Below are 17296 nucleotides of genomic sequence, written 5' to 3'. Positions count from 1 at the left end.
TGTTCTTGAACTAAAATACCATGGACAGGTGATGTGTTTGGTAATGCTGTAACTTACTAAAACCACTTTTTAACAGTAGAAATCAGCTAAAGTGATGGAACCTACTAAAAGAAACTTTATGGGAACTAATCTGAAGAACGTTAGCTAACTAAACACATTTTGAAAATTAGGTTAATCTTAATTATCAACCTGGAGAATGTGATTGGCGATTGATATGTTTTGGAAAAAGTAAACAATGCGTCGTTCTTTCTTCTCAATTGTAGATTTAAAAGTAGTACGTAATTCAACTACAAAACTAACTAGAATATGGAAAGACTCTGCAATATCTCAACGCAACATACTGAAATTATTAAACTCCTTGATCTTTCCTATTGCCACTTATGCCTCTGAGACCTGGACTTTAAAAATGACCATTCGAAGAATAATAGATGAAGAAATGATAGAAATGTGGGCCTACAGAAGAATGCTGCGAATATCATACACAGAACATCGTACTAACGTGTCAATCCTTAAGAAACTAAAAGTCACCACAAGGCTATCAACCAGGATAAACCAATCATACCTACGATATTTTGGACACATCTCAAGGAGAACGAATGTGCTGGAAAAACTTATTGTGGAGGGAAAGATTAATGGTAAACAATTACGAGGAAGGTCTCCGACGCGCTGGGTGGATCAAACCAAAGAAATCATTGGTCAATCAACGAACATGATGTCACCATGCTCTCCCGAGAGCAAAAAGGACAAGAGAGACAGATTTAAAAGTAGCAATCTAATCTGATGAATAACGGATGTACTAAGAGCATCTATTATAATTAATAATTTTACAACTAAAATAAAAACATAAACATTTATAGAATGAATTATACTACGAATATAACAAGCTTAACAAGTATTTATTCATGCAAACCACCCCATAGGAATATTTGCATGGCGACGTGAAAAGAGACCATTACAAATACCAACATAGGGAACTAAACGTGGGGAAAGAGTACGTTTACTTTACGATCCGCTGATCAAACAATTTCTTCGAGTAACGAGATCAGTTCAGGTCGAGAAAATCCATGTGCATAACATCGTCACCGAATATTCGATAATTGGATGACAGTCTAACAGGGTTAAATATTTGATTGGATGGGTTCGATAATTTCCTTAATCCTTGTATAACACAGATCAGGTGTAATCAAAATTGTGTCTCATATCAAACATACGGTTTAATTAAAAAGATGTGTTTTTACAGGCCTACGAGTATTGGTTGAACGACATGTACTTAAACTACAGAGAACCGATAGTGATCAATTCGAATCCAGGAATGGTGTTTCCTCCTAGAAAATTTACGACTATACTGGATGTGGCTAGGTTTACGGCAAGACTTATCGACGCAACTTTGAGCCATAAAGATATCCTGAACCGAAGAGCTTTGCCATTAGAAAAAGCGACTTCAAGAGAGCCAGGACAACCTTTATGTATGGCTCAGTATTATCGAATTTTGGGGTGTTGTCGAATTCCTGGCAGAGTGAGAGATTCCCAGTATATTGCCGAACTGCCAAAAAATGGAGGTAATTCTAATACCACTCCAATTCATTCCAGTAATAAATGAATTTACTTTTTTAGAGCAATCAAGTGAACATATTATTGTCATGTGTCGTAATCAACAATATTGCGTTCCTATCCAAGCTGGAGACAGAGGTCGATTGAACGAAGATGAAATATGCGCTCAACTTTTACATATTTTGGACGATGCTCCATGCCAAACCAATGTTATTCCTATAGGAATATTGACTGGTAATTCCGTTAATATCTGATCAACTCACAATACTTAAAATCATTTTAAGGATGGAAACGAGCTTTGTGGGCTGAAGCTAGAGAAGACTTGATGAGGGAAGACCGAAATCGTCGAAACTTGGAGTTGATAACCAAATCTCTTTTAGTAATTTGTTTGGACGAAGCTCTGCCAAGCACGTTTAATTGTCGACTTCAGAAAGGTGGACCAGGTAACTTATTTTTGTATGATAATCTATGAGTCTAAACAGTGCGGTTTGTTTTACTGGGAGTAGCAGAGTTAATTTACTCTTTGTGTCTACCTGTAATATGGTTCTTTAAGAAGGTCTAGAGCCAATAAAATGACAAATATTCTAGACCAGACAAATGGGTTTAAAAAATCTCCCTCTACAATCTTCTTCATAAACACGTTTTCTATTTAAAGGTTTTTCTGCGGGAAACAGAGATGAAAGCAATCTAGCACACCAAATGATTCATGGTGGTGGTGCTCAGTACAACTCAGCTAACAGGTGGTTCGACAAAACCGTACAAATTGTGGTATCAGGAGATGGTGCATGGGGTTTGTGCTATGAACATTCCATGGCGGAGGGTAAGTCTGTTCTTTTTTCGTTGAAATTCTATTCATTGTATGAGTTATTATTAGGAGTGCCAATAGTTCAATTAATGGAAAAATTATGGAAACACGTTGAATCGCTTCCAACGACCAGTGATGTCCCGTCAGGAAACAGCAGTCATCTTCCTCCACCTGAACGTCTCGAATGGACAGTAGAGTCATCTGATTTGAAGAGAATTGAAGAAGCTTCTGAAGTTGTTGATAATTTAGTAAAAGATCTAGACTTTCAGGTATGGTGGTAATTTACTTGCAACCAAATTAACTTTTTTTACACCGATTGTACTCAGGTGTTTAGATATACAGGCTACGGCAAGGATTTTATCAAATCTTGCAAAGTAAGTCCGGATGTCTACATTCAGTTGGCTTTACAATTGGCGTATTATAAACTCTACGGGAAGTTGACTGCTACGTACGAGAGTGCAAGCACTAGAAGGTTTCTGCTTGGTAGGGTTGACTGCATAAGATCCGCAACTCCAGAGGCTTTAGAGTGGGTCAAGGCAATGTCGCAGCCTAAAGAAGATACAGATTATGATATTGGAAATAAAAAGGTAGATAGCAAAGTTAACACTTTGTTTCCAGTATTTGAGATCTAATTCTATTTATTTAGGTAACATTTCATTTAGTAAGTGATGACATGAAATATAACTTATGGGATGCAGCGGTAAATGTTCAAACCAAAGAGATGGTGGATAATATCTTAGGTCAAGGTATAGATATTCATTTACTTGGTCTACGAGAGGCGGCTAAGGACACCTCACCAACAGCTGCTTCAGCACTGCCAGAGTTATTTATCGATCCATCTTATAGGTAAAGTCAATTAATATAAAATCATCACTATAATTAAAATATGTAGTGTTATAAGTAAAAGGTCACAATTAAGGAAATCACTACGTTGAATGAAACATGGTATAAAACACACTTTGTATCAAGTCCACTCTGCACACTAGACATTGAATTATAGAAAAAGATTGAATACACTATGATCATCTTGTCAACTGTATTTGATCAATCAACTAGATTTACATCAGACAGATATATGAGAAAGAAATTATTTGATTGATGAAAAGAGAGTAAACTGTAAGATCAATGTTGTTGTGTACCACATAATATAAAACGCTTCACTTGACCCAGAGACCATCTTTTCCATACCGTTTTAAACTCTAACAATTACTAAATCTAATTACTTCAACGTTTGTAACAATAATGGTGCATCGGTAAAAAAAACACAAATTGTTTCTATTCAACCACTTTGGTCATGTGTTTGCAAACATTTAAAAAGTGGTTGTTTGCTGGCGGTTGTGTCAATATTATTAGTTCCTGGGTTATCTTATACAATATCATCTGCCAAAAAATAAATGTAAAATGAAAATTATCCGGTAGTATTTCAAAAATACTCAGTTCATCAGTTTCAGTGGTAAAGTTTTCCAGAAATCGATAAACGGTGCCATCTATACGAATTTGCCTTTACTGTGCGTTGTAGAGGACAAAATTGTTACAAGAAACATCTAAAATCGATACGAAAATACAACCGGTTTAAAAGCGGGTATTGATAAATGTAGTTAGATAAGAAAATGAAGACAATAATTCACCCATTTTAACAAGTTTGTGATATGTTTTGTTCTTCCTACATTTTGGCATCCTCGGACGAACCTATTTAGCAGTATTACAAATATTGTCAGCTCTGACGTTATATTGATCTTTGGTGTACCTGCAAATTGTCATTGCTTCAATATTCTTCCGTCACCAGCGTGTAAAGATTATTAAACATCCTCATGAACACACTGCAAGGGGTAAACAATATTTCCTGTAAATTAAACATAAATTAACTCATCAGCCTGAGTTTTAACGCTAAATAAGATTAATTATGATGTATGTATAATAAGATATAAAAGCATGTTCTTTAGATTTCATGTTTCTTAAAGAAACATATCGTACACCCTGATGAATGAATCAAAATATCAATTTTGCTCTTTAAGTACAACAGAAAAAACCTTTTCATTTTCTGTATCCTTTTTCAGAACAGCGAATAAATTTCAACTATCCACCAGTCAAGTGGCTACTTCCTCCGACTCATTTATGGGTTATGGACCTGTAGAACCAGATGGATACGGCGCATCTTACAATCCAAAGAATGACCAAATCATCTTCTGTTTGTCTGCCTTTTGGTCTTCAGAAGTAACTAGTACTAGCAAATTTGCACAATCTCTAGAAGAAAGCTTAAATATAATGCAAACGATACTAAGCAAGCCTACTAATAAAAACTAGGGTTTTAATGGAGAACGCACAGTACAGCACTAGTACCTACCCAAACATATCAATATATTTACTGAAGGACTGCTTTCAAATATTGACTTTTAGATATTTACCTTAACTTACGCTTTTGTTGAAATATTTCTGTGATTTAACTAGTCATATCATTTAAGAACACAATGTGTTTGTTATAGTTAAAAGATGTTTGGAGTTCTTATATTTCATACAATTATTTATTAATTGATATAGCTAAAACGAAATTGTCAATTTATATATTCTATCAATTATTGAAACTAAAACATATCATATTAGAGCTGTATTAACAATAATAAGTATAAACACTATTTAAAAAGAAAAAGATATCAGTATACTATACCCTATGTATTAGGAAGAATTGGTAAAGTTATTATTAGGTCCATAAGATTGTGTAAATAAACATTAGAATTTTCGTGTATTAGCAATACGGAAACAAAATGATCGTTAAACTAAAAATATTCAAATCGATGTGATGATGGTTTTATCGATATTCTGTTTATCCAATACAATTAAGCTGTTAAAAATATATATCACATATTTATGTATACTCCAAAGTTATTATAATATTGTTTTTGTCTATGGTGTCACTAAATTGATAAAGTACATATCAATTCAAGAAATACCTAATTTCTATGTAATATTGAATGAAAATTATTTCTAATGATTGCATTTTATTGCATAATAAAAAAAAATTGTTGTATATAAAATGTAAGGAATAAAAGCGATACATATCAACTACGACTATGGCCAATATTGTTAGATATAAGCACAACAACAACCAAACTAAAATAAGTGCATTTAATATGAAAATCCTGTTTTAATTTATTGATATTATGTATTGGAGGTATTTTCAACAAGTTAAAAAAATGTTTTAAAAGTTGTTACCATCAAAATTTTAGATATAAAACAGAATTGTGTGTCAAAATATTTTTTTCCAAATGCACTTATTATTTATGTTTGGTTTATATTTATATTGTGTAAATGTGTACTACTCAGTTCTGCTGAGCAACCAAACATATCAACATACATATCACTAGATGTTAAAAGGATTTGCTATTATAAAAAAATATATTGTAGTTTGTAAGAATAATTTATAGAAAATATACAGTGAAATTATTATATATTGTGCATAGATTCTAGTAAAGCTCTAAGTGTTAATGATTTATTTTATTTATTAGTACAAGTATGAAAAGTAGAAAAATGTATCAAAAAAGGTTGCAGACTCCCTTTTCAAATCAAATCAAATCAAAATACGCTTTATTGTTTTTAACTAAAAATAGTTTTAAACAAAATAAAGATAAAAATACTAATTCAGCAACCCAGAGTCACGTCATCACTAACAAATTACATGTAAGTATAAAAATAATTTCAATAACTTAGGGATATGCACATAAAGAAATAGAAATTTAAAACCGGTTCCGCATAATATTCACCAACATTATAGTAGGCTCTCTCAATGAGCAACATATTGACCTCCTTTCTAAATCTGCCTCCCTCAGAAATCTTTCTGATGCCAGTAGGCAAATGATTTAACAGCTGACGTCCTATATAAACCAATGAGTTAAGCACCTGAGAGGTCACCGGAATAGGTATAATGGCAACATATATTTCATGCCTGCTTCTGACATAAGCAGATAAACTCTCACACAGGGTCGAGACGTACTTTTTATCTCTGTTTCCAAAATAAACAAAAAGCTGGCAATGTCAAAATTCTGTTCGCAACGAAGAGCGGTCTGCACGACTCACCAGGTTTAGCACCACTTAAGTACCTAACCGCTCTTTTACGTAAGACAAATACCGCATGCAGAAGCTGTCCAGTGCAGGATCCCCAAAAACATACGCCAACACGCAAGTGAGACTCTATCAATGCGAAATATGCTTGCCTTGATAAGCCTTTATCCAGCTCATTTGAAATTATTCTCAAAGCATAACAGTTGGATGATAACTTTTTATTGAGTGTCTTAATATGGCATTCAAACCTTAATGCGTCATCCACTATTAGTCCCAAGAATCTGCTTTAAGTTGTTTCTTTCAATAATTGGTTTTCAACATACACAGGACCCATATTACATTTAAATAACATATTTGTCTTTAAAATATTAAGCGACAATTTATTAGCGTCACACCAATTCTTCATAAGACATAAGTCATGGTTTATTTGCTGAGTTAATGTTTGCTCATCCGTGCCACTCCACAGAATAGTTGCATCATCCGCAAACAGTGTAAACTGCCCATACATGTCAAGATTCACAATGTCATTTATATAAAGGAAAAATAAAATGGGTTCTAAAACCAAACCTTGCGGCACACCGCTGCACAAGCCCTGTTGGTTTGACCTTGCTCCATTGCATGTGACAGTGAACCCTGTTATGATGGGGTTTTCCTCAGCAATATCGGAAATAAACACCGCGATTTTTACTCAACAAACTTGAATTATATTTGGATAAAATTGACCGAGGTCCGAAACATGGATTTCTTTCACGTGTTTCTTACGCTAAACCGCTAACGAGGAAGGCCAAGTTATCAACCACGCACACAAAACATATCGCTCGGTCTCTCTCGCACCGTCTCGTCCCCACTCTCGGAGGAAACGGAAACGTTCTAACAGCGAAGCTCTCGCGCTTAATTTTAAAATTTAAAAAACTGAACATAGTCGCCCCTCTTGAAAGGCTAGGGTGAGACTTTCTAAATATTAACAACATATCAACCGTTATAATGACAACATATGAATTTGCCGTATTTGGCATTACAAAGATGAAATTGAAGGTCACTAATTCACATGTTAGTTCACGGGCAACAAGGCAATTTTGTAACAGCACGTTTGAACACACCCCCTTTTGTTTTCACACTCACTACACGGACGATTCCGTCTTTGCCAGGGTGAACCTCGACGACTCGCCCCAAAGGCCAGAACATGGGAGGTACATTGTCTTCTTGCATCAGGACCATGTCGCCAACTTGCGGACTTGAGTCACAAGAAGCTTGCCATTTAGACCTCTGCTGAAGGTGGTGAAGATATTCCTTTCTCCAACGCGCCCAAAAATGTTGACCCATAAGCTGAAGGTGTCGATATCGCTTGACGTAGTTGATTTTGTCATTTGTAATGTCTCATTCAGGAATCGCGGTCAGTTCATGTCCAATCAAAAAGTGAGCGGGAGTGAGCGCACTTAGGTCATTAGGATCGGATGATATTGGGACAAGAGGCCTGGAGTTCAATATTGCCTCAATTTGAGTTGTTAAAGTATAAAATTCCTCGTAATTTAAGTTAATACCTTCCAAAACTCGTTTTAAGTGATGCTTACAAGACTTCACCGCTGCTTCATGAAGACCGCCGAAATGCGGAGATTTTGCAGGCATGAAATGCCATTTTATATTTGAATGTATCACGTAGTCATTGATATTACTAGAACTGATCAATTTTTGTATCGAAATAAGTTCATTATTACATCCCACAAAATTTGTTGCATTATCGGTATATATATCTGAACATATACCTCGTCTAGATACAAATCGCTTTAAAAGGCTCAAAAAACCGTTGCTGGTCAGATCAGTGATAACTTCTATGTGAACAGCCTTGGTTGACTGGCATACAAAAATACAGACGTAACCCTTTATTAATTTATTTGATCTTGTCTTACCTTCTTTCAAGTTAAAGGGCCCAGCGTAATCAGCGTTTACGAACAAAAATGGACGTGAAGGCGTAATGCGAGATTGAGGTAATTCACCCATCTTTGGATAAGGTATACCTGGTGGCCTTGCCTTGAAACAAGGAATACATCTCCTGATGCATGCCTTTACAAGTTGCTTACCATTAAGCGGCCAATACCTTTGTCTAACATGGGACAAAGTACCATGTACCCCAGAATGAAGAGTACGCTTGTGTTCGCGTTCAATTATGAGTCTAGTAAAGATATGCTTTGAAGGCAAAATTATTGGATGCTTTACTTCAAAGGGAATAGTAGATTTGCCCAACCTACCGCCTACCCTAATGACGTGATTTTCATCAATAAATGGGGATAAAGACTTTAGTTTGCTCTTTGAAGAAACGCAATTTTTAGTTTTAATATCATGGTATTCCATAGAAAAGGCTTGCGATTGTACAATTTTTATTAAAATTAATTCACTTTGTTGAATTTCTGCAAAACTCAAGTTACCAGAAACTCTTGTTTCTATGGAAGACTTGATATTTTTTATGAATCTTAGGCAGTAAGCCACTATGCGAATTAATTTATTAACGCAAGAGAATCTTTCAAAAAGGTCAATGGTTAAGTTTTGCAAGATTAATGTCAATTTCGGGATTGTTTTCAATTCGGGAATGTTTGACGATGATCGTGTAAAGCAACTAATATTTGAATTTTTGGGCCATTTAGATGGTTCAGTTAAGAAATCAGGACCGTGCAGCCATAAATTAGAATGAATTAAGGTTTTTAAACTCGCACCACGGGAAATTATGTCTGCCGGATTCTTTTCCGATTGAATATGATTCCAACATTCAATTTTAGTAAGTCGCTGTATTTCAGCTACTCTGTTTGCAATAAACGTTTTCCAAGTCTTTGGCTCATTGGCTATCCACGACAGAACAATCGTAGAATCAGTCCACAAACAAATTCTATTGATGTCGAGATTCAACGTACCTTCGCATTTCGATATCAATCTGGCCAATAAAACTGCACCCAAGAGCTCGAGACGTGGTAAAGTAACAGACTTCAAAGGACTGACCCGGGACTTGGCACATATAAGACGACTCTCAATGATATTGTCTGAATTTATTGAACGCATGTATATGCAGCACGCATACGCTTTCTCACTTGCATCCGAAAAACCGTGGATTTCTATTATTTTGGGACATGGAACAAGAACATGACGGGGAATTTGCATTAGGCCTACTTGTGAAATTTCACCTCTGAGTATTTGCCATTCAGAATAGAGATGATTAGGAATACTTTCGTCCCAATCGACCTTTAATTGCCATAGTTTTTGAATTAACAATTTTGTTCTTATTGTTAACGGGCTTAATAATCCGAGCGGGTCAAAAATTTTTGATATAAATGAAAGTATAGTTCTTTTTGTGACACTATCATGTTCAAAATCTGACATGTTTAGAGAGTTATATTCAAAGATATCGAGGTTAGGTACCCAAGAAATTCCAAGAGTTTTTATACTCGTATTATCCGTGATAGTATATTTATTGTCAAGGGAGCTATTAAGGTTTATAGAATTGAGTAAGACTTGACTGTTTGATTGGAATTTTCTGAGTTCAAACCCATAACTCGAAAGAATTTTGCAGATGCTTAGTTGTATTTGTATCAAAGATTCTACATCAGGGGCTCCAGTGAGCAAATCATCTACATAAAAGTCATTCGCTGTTATCTGACTTTCAACTGGCAAAGTCTCAGCGACATCTGATGATATTTGCAATAAGCAACGTGTAGCTAAAAATGACGCTGAAGCTGTGCCGTATGTTACCGTGTTTAACTGAAAATGTTTAACTTCACCCTGAGGAGAATCTCGCCATATTATCCGCTGCAAATTTCTTTCATCTTGATCTATTAAGACCTGACGATACATTTTTGCTAAATCTCCAACTAACACAACATTATGTTGTCTAAAACGCAGCAAAATTGAAAATAAATCTTGTTGTACGGTAGGCCCAACCTTGAGGACATTATTTAGTGACAATTTATTGGTTGTCTTACAAGCAGCGTCAAAGACTACTCTTAACTTAGTCGTGGTGCTGTCGGGTTTTTCAACGCAATGGTGAGGAATATAATAAACTGGTGTCTTTGAAGGTAAGTTACGAGAAATTTCAGTCATATGACCAAGTATTTGATATTCGCGCATGAATGACTTATATAATTCATCAAGTTTAGGATTTTTACTTAATCGTCTTTCGATAGAATTCAGTCGATATAACGCGGTTTGCTCTGAATCGCCTAATTCAGTAAAGTTACTTTTTAATGGCAACTTTACAATAAATCTACCATTTTCATCGCGAGTTGTAGTCTGTCGAAAGTAATTTTCGCAGTATATCTCTTCTTGAGACATCTTCGAATGAGGATTTATATCGATCTCTTCTAATAACCAAAACCTTTCCAAATCTTTATTTAATGTGTCCTGAGAGAACAAGCAATTTACGAGAGAAAAATCTGATTTGCCAATTTTACCTCCACCACATGGAATGTGACCGGTTATCACCCAGCCCAGTAAAGTTTTCTGCACAATTGGAAGGTTTTTGCCCAATTTTATTTGTCCAATACAGAGAAGTTCAAAAAAGATTTCACAACCCAACAACATATCCACTTCAGTGGGAATATTAAAATCAGAATCAGCCAAAGGAAGTTCTTTGGGAATTTGTAACCGTTCTGCATCAAAATGAATCTGTGGGGCAAGGTCTGTAATAGTAGGCAAGACGAAAAAATTTAATTTTGTTTTGAATCCAGTGTGTTGAGAGGCAATCGATATGGTGGTGCGATTGAAAATATTTGTTTTCGTTTGATTTATTCCGACCACTGGCAAATCAACCTTTGTCGACTGTAAATTTAATTTCTTAAACATTGCAGAAGTAACGAAATTTGATTGGGAGGCAGAATCTAATAATACTCGACAAGGTATAATATTTTTATGACTGTCATAGGCATTTACGATGGCCGTGGACAATAAAATGTAAGAACTCGAATTTTCGCAGGTGTTAGACATACTCATAGTTAAGTTATTGCAGTCACTTTTGACAGTTTCAGAAGGATTTTCAGTATTTACCATAAAGGTTCGATTTGACGGTGAATCATTTTCGGAATGAGGTTTATCGTTGCCGTTTGGCATTGTAGATTTTACTGGAATTTCCGAAGATTCTTTTCCACGATTCGAACTGGTTTCTTGAGACCTGTGCAATAAAGTGGAATGTTTTTGCTGGCAAATTTTACAGCCTGAGGTTCGACATGCCGCCGTTTTGTGTCCATATCTCAAGCAGTTCGAGCAAAGATTCATTTGCTTTACTTTATCAAAGCGATTAGAAACTGATAACTGTTTAAATTTTTCACAATAGTAAATAAAATGTTGTTCTTTACAATATGGACACTTAGGACGGTTTTCTACACCTGATGCGGATGCAAGACAGGTTTTTTGTTCAAAAGGCCTTTTAAAACTTGCCTTTGAATCTACCGATTCTAAAAGCTGACATCTTTTGGTCAAAAAATTATTAAAATCATCGATTTTTGGGGAGCTAATATCCTGGGAAAATGTTTCCCATTCACGCTTGGAATTATTATCTAATTTAGAAACGAGAATATAAATTAATATTGTGTTCCATTCATGAACATTTTCACCCATAGCTTCTAAAGATCTGTAGTTTTTAAGAAATGTGTTTGAAAATTGTCTTAAGGATACGTGAGATTCTTTAGACAAAGCGGGTAAGTCCATGATATCTCTTAAATGAGCATTTATAATGATTTTTTTATTTTCATAGCGTTTTTTGAGAAGTTCCCAAGCTGTACTGTAATTGGCGTCCGTGGGTGCTAATGAAGCAATTATATTTTTTGGTTCACCTTTAAGAGAAGCTTCTAAATAATAAAAACGTTGAACATCAGTTAATGAACTGTTATTATGAACCAAAGCCAAAAACATGTCGTGAAACCTCTGCCAATCTCCGTAAGAGCCAGTAAACTGGGGTAACGTTAGTAATGGGAGCTTTGCGGATATATTTGGCAACACTGCATAGCCCGACGGTTGTCCGCCGGCCGGCACCGATGTCGATGCACTATGTGACGACATGCTCGGACCCGCCATTGCTAACCCGGCACCATAACCACTGGACAGGGGTTCCTGAGACCCATTACAGAAGTAACCATTTAATATTTTATGTGAAGTAGCTATAGCTTGAAAATATTGATTTTCAAACTCATTTCGCTCTTCAGCAAGCTCCTTTTCGTCGTAATTACTACCATCAGCTAATAATAATTCTTCAAATTCTGTTTGAACGAGCTTAAACCTGTCCAGCAATGGTTTTGCTGCCTCGTATCTGGCTTGCAATAATTCAATCGATTTATGCAAGTCAGGTGCTGATAAAAACTCATGAAAACGTTTCAATTCAGCCTTAAGCTGAACTTTACGGTTGTTAAACTTTTTTAAATCGAATTCTAACTCCATTTGTTCAGTTGAAGTTGACATTGAAATGTATCTAGACGAGAATATTAATTACCATATAAGGCGGTATAGTTTAATCGGCTTATTTCCGGGAGATACGTGAAACATTCAAACAAAATGCACTGCAAAGGTTTTCGTGGCACCACAATAACAATATTATGGTTTATTCTTTAATAGAACGAGTTAAATATGGCTTTAAATTCGTGATTAAATGTAATATTTACAAAATAAGCAAGTCCCTTTACCTTTAATCATTTGCCCAATAGCTTTATTTATTGAAGATAGTTGTGTAATTTCTATGAAACGAGATTTGGTTGGTAACGAGAGACAAATTGTATGTCTAATTGTTATAAAATCGATTTGTTTTGTGGCAATATACACCAAGAACGAGATTCAGGATTTAGGCAAAATGATAAATGTAAGGTGAGATAGCTTAGGTTAAGAAACGTATGTTGGAAAGAACTGACCTTCAGACACGTGGTTTTCTGGATACTGCTTGTAGTTTCGACCTGGACATATCCGACTCGAATGGACCAATGTTATGATGGGGTTTTCCTCAGCAATATCGGAAATAAACACCGCGATTTTTACTCAACAAACTTGAATTATATTTGGATAAAATTGACCGAGGTCCGAAACATGGATTTCTTTCACGTGTTTCTTACGCTAAACCGCTAACGAGGAAGGCCAAGTTATCAACCACGCACACATAGGGACGCGAACGATACCTCGATACTTTGCAGGTATCGATAATTTTCACTTAAAAGTATCGATACTTGACATCGATGCCAACTAAACGATACCAAGTAGTATCGGTAGTAAAGTACTGTGATATCGATACTCCGATACCACTGTATAGAAAACAATATACAGTTTGATTAGTAGGATGACGTTAATGAATTTTGTTGCAATTTCTAATTAATGTTTTTGGATTAAAAATTGTTTTTTAATAAATGTGATTTTAGATTTTGTTCCTTTTTATTAGTTAACACTGTTAGCAGTTCGAAATATAATATATACTTTGTTTTCGACTATTTAAGGTTTTGTTTCTATTTTATTTTATGTACTTTTCAATAAAAAATGTGTTGATATACGAATATACAAACCTGACCACAGGGACCATTTATCAATATAACTGTTTTTATTTATCTTCTTTCATTCCGTAATTAAAATTTAAACCTAGGACGCAAAAGACAAATTATATCGATACTGTGAATGTATCGATACTTTCCTGTTCACTATCGAAGAGTATCGATGCCTCGACCATGTTATCGAATGATACCAGGTATCGATACTTTTCTTTCAATACTCGTGTCCCTACGCACACAAAACATATCGCTCGGTCTCTCTCGCACCGTCTCGTCCCCACTCTCGGAGGAAACGGAAACGTTCTAACAGCGAAGCTCTCGCGCTTAATTTTAAAATTTAAAAAACTGAACAAACCCTATTGTCCAAATAAGACTGGATCCAGTTGAGGCCCCTACCTCGGAACCCGTAAGTCTCCAATTTCCGCAGTAGTATTTTGTGATTGACAGAATCAAAGGCTATTGCCAAATAACAAAACACCGCCGCGACAGCCTGCCCATCGTTTACACGCAAGTAAAGGCTTTCCAAAAATCCAAAAAGAGCGTGGCCAGCGGATTTCTTCTCTTGGAAGCCAAATTGTACCGGAGCATTAATATTTTTTATCTTACAAAAGTTTATCAGTTGTTGTTTCACCAGCTTTTCTATCACTTTCGCTAATGTTAGGTCTATAGTTTGAAGGACTTTCCTCATCTCTACCATTGTTTAGGGGCACTATATTGGCAATTGTCAATGATATCCCTAAAGTACTGCTCTTTTTCGACTTTGATTTGCTTAACTATATAGTTTCTGATCCTTTTGTATTTATTATATTTCCGTTACAGCTCTCACATACAAATTATCCCTAAGTCTCATATTTTTCCTAATATCTTCAGTTATCCAAACTTTGTTCATACATTTTTCTTTAATTACTTTCTTTACAATAGGGCACATTAAGTTCAAAATATTCTCTACACCATTTACAAAACAATTTGCTAAAACATCAATACCACCCATCCATACAACATCCCAATTTTTGCATTCTCCCAGAATTATATCTGTTTATGGATCTGCTGCAAATCACCACATCAATATTTTCACTTTTATTGTTGTCAGATTCAGGGTGTACTGACAAAATACAATGATCACTTATTTTTGGTGTTTTGTGTACGTTAGTCTTCAACATTTTGTTATTTGTTATGATAGTCTATTAATGTTTCACTTTTATCGGTTATTCGTGTGGGAGAATTGACTATTTGCGTGAAACCATTTAAGTACACATTTTCTAACAATTTTTCACAATAAAAAGAACGTTTCAATAAATCAAAGATAAAATCGCCCATTACAATATTATGTCCATCAAACATACTCACATCATTCAAGTAATTATTAAAATACTCTATAAATGTTCCATTTTCCGTTTGAGGAGGATCAAAGGGTGGTATAAAACTGTAGAGATACTTAATTCTAGCTAATGAATTTGTTACTACTTTGTATTTTACATCATTTTGGATCATTGCCATATCTCCGCCTGCTCCTATTACACCCTATCAACATATAGTTCCACCATATCAATATCAGCTGATACATGCGTTTTGGGATAAAAAGATTAGCTTGGGTTTCCAACTATTTACAAGGACCAATATGTTATCTTTATTATTTAAAAAACCCTGAGAATTGAAATATAGAATGCTGGAATTTTGCTTTAACTGTGAATTTAATTGCTATTGAAGAAATTTATTTCCTTGCATCTTTTCTATGCTTTTAAATGTCTCACAACTCGCAATATCCCACCCAGTATGATTAGTGTCAAGATTCATACCGTACCTGTCATTTGAATTAACACAATTTATACACTTACCTTAGTCAAAATTGTACCTACTGCTGTGTGCCTCTACAACTTTTTTCAGAAGGTAGTTAACTAAAATAACAGACTAAACACTATCAACAATAAAGTCTTTTTAATCAATCTTCAAGAGTTTAAGTGCACATATGATGCAAATTTGAAACTTTGGTGGTCATGTGTGTGTTCATCAATTTTGTTACATTTTTACTTAAAAATCAGGGAATTTTCAGCAATATTGCAACAATACAAACTGAAAAGTGCTAGGTGTTAAGGTGTAAACTTCAAATTTGCTACCATGCCAATAGTACACATTTCCAGTGTCTGAGCAAATACTTCACAGTTCACACTTAATAAAATGTTGCAATTCAAATAAAAAAAACACCACAATTAATTTAATAATTGTTATACCCAAAATTTAACTACTTGTAGTTACAGCAGTTCTAGTTTTATTTTGAATGGGTAAAAATAGTTTAAACTCTGCTGGTAGCTCATCTTCTGAATAAAGTCTATCTGAGAAATACACTCTACGGATTCGACAATTTGCATGGACCTGTACTCTTAAAGTTTCCACGTAATTTGTGCCGTAAGCTCGGCGAGTAAAATCAGCAACATTAAACTGGATTTGATTCCACCCTTCATCTAAGCGCATAGGCATAGTGCAGATAAAAGGTTTTACTCTTGTAGTTGACTGGTAGTTACTGGCTCGAAATCTTCGTCTAACATTTTTGTCGTCTAATATCTAAACAGATTTTGAGTTACAAACACGGCAAAACCAGTTGAAGATAAGGAAAACTTACCTGAACTTCGAATGTAAAATACTTCTTTAAATTTTTAACAATCATAACCAGATAAGGCAACTTAATTCCTAAAGTCTTTCGTGGATCAGCGGGGCACGTTATGTACGTCGTACTAACGTTACAACCGACAATTTCCAAGACCAAAGACTGGATGTCTTCATCAGTTATCCGCTTTATGTGGCCATTTTTCACTTTCTTGTCCCAAATTTGTAAAGGTTTGCTGCCTATACTGTATAATATTGAAAGAAAACCACTCTGAAACGTGTTCTTAAACATGGTCAGCCCTTATATCGACAAGAAGTTACGAAAATTTTTAATTAAACTAAAAACTGTACACAAAAAGGAAAAGGGTCTTTCAATTAATGAAAATACATTAATAAGTGAGGTTATGTGGACAATCAATGACTGCTGTCGACTGTCATTTACAGATTATCGGTTTAATTTTTGGCAGACGACTGCACACCACTGAACACTGGCCAAACTAGAGTTGGAACGTTGCTATTTTGTCGATTCGTATCCGGAAAATTAGTATAATTATTATTACTCAATAGTTAAGTGGTAAAAAGGTAGCCATTCTTTCTCTCTGTCTATGATGAATAGGAAGCAAAAATTACTTTATTTATTGTCCTGGGTTATTATTCATTTTTACAGCGTAAAAACCAATCTTAACTTGTCTCTGCTCTTAATTCAAATGAGTTTCTGTTTTTTTTTTAATTTTTATAGAGTCCGGATTAAAAAGCACTAAAATCGTGAAAAAAAAAAATTAAAAAG

At 35.0% G+C, this 17296-nt stretch overlaps 2 protein-coding genes and 1 long non-coding RNA gene across 3 annotated transcripts in view; 1 reads left to right on the top strand and 2 right to left on the bottom strand.

Annotated features, from left to right (window-relative positions):
* Positions 1-5839, top strand: part of VAChT (Vesicular acetylcholine transporter) — a 57792-nt gene extending 51953 nt beyond the window's left edge. Inside the window, exons 4-11 of the mRNA XM_081974558.1 lie at positions 1241-1559; positions 1615-1785; positions 1836-1994; positions 2207-2371; positions 2426-2625; positions 2683-2943; positions 3003-3202; positions 4414-5839. Of these exons, the coding sequence (XP_081830684.1) occupies positions 1241-1559; positions 1615-1785; positions 1836-1994; positions 2207-2371; positions 2426-2625; positions 2683-2943; positions 3003-3202; positions 4414-4660 (1722 nt within the window). The 3' untranslated portion in view covers positions 4661-5839. The remainder of the gene's footprint in view (positions 1-1240; positions 1560-1614; positions 1786-1835; positions 1995-2206; positions 2372-2425; positions 2626-2682; positions 2944-3002; positions 3203-4413) is intronic.
* Positions 1-17296, bottom strand: part of LOC145725706 (uncharacterized) — an 81677-nt gene that overhangs the window by 25383 nt on the left and 38998 nt on the right. The window lies entirely within an intron of this gene.
* On the bottom strand, positions 15829-16917 carry Bug22 (cilia- and flagella-associated protein 20). The gene is made up of 2 exons (XM_081973451.1): positions 16526-16917; positions 15829-16467 (listed from the first exon to the last, which is right to left on the bottom strand). Exons 1-2 carry the CDS (start codon positions 16799-16801, stop codon positions 16144-16146), a joined length of 600 nt encoding a protein of 199 aa, XP_081829577.1. The 5' UTR covers positions 16802-16917; the 3' UTR covers positions 15829-16143.

This window comes from Ips typographus, linkage group LG2 (genome assembly GCF_016097725.1).
Source record: "Ips typographus isolate SLU linkage group LG2, UJ_Ityp_2.0, whole genome shotgun sequence".
Classification (NCBI taxonomy): Eukaryota; Metazoa; Arthropoda; class Insecta; order Coleoptera; family Curculionidae; genus Ips; species Ips typographus.
Note: the sequence above shows the minus strand (reverse complement) of the source record. Positions and strands in the feature narration are given on the sequence as shown.

Excerpts from the sequence above, each read along its gene's own strand:
- Bug22 (XM_081973451.1), bottom strand. The coding sequence starts at position 16,801 with ATGTTTAAGAACACGTTTCAGAGTGGTTTTCTTTCAATATTATACAGT. Across the intron at positions 16,468-16,525 it reads ATTTTACATTCGAAGTTCAG|ATATTAGACGACAAAAATGT; the intron begins GTAAGTTTTCCT and ends AAATCTGTTTAG.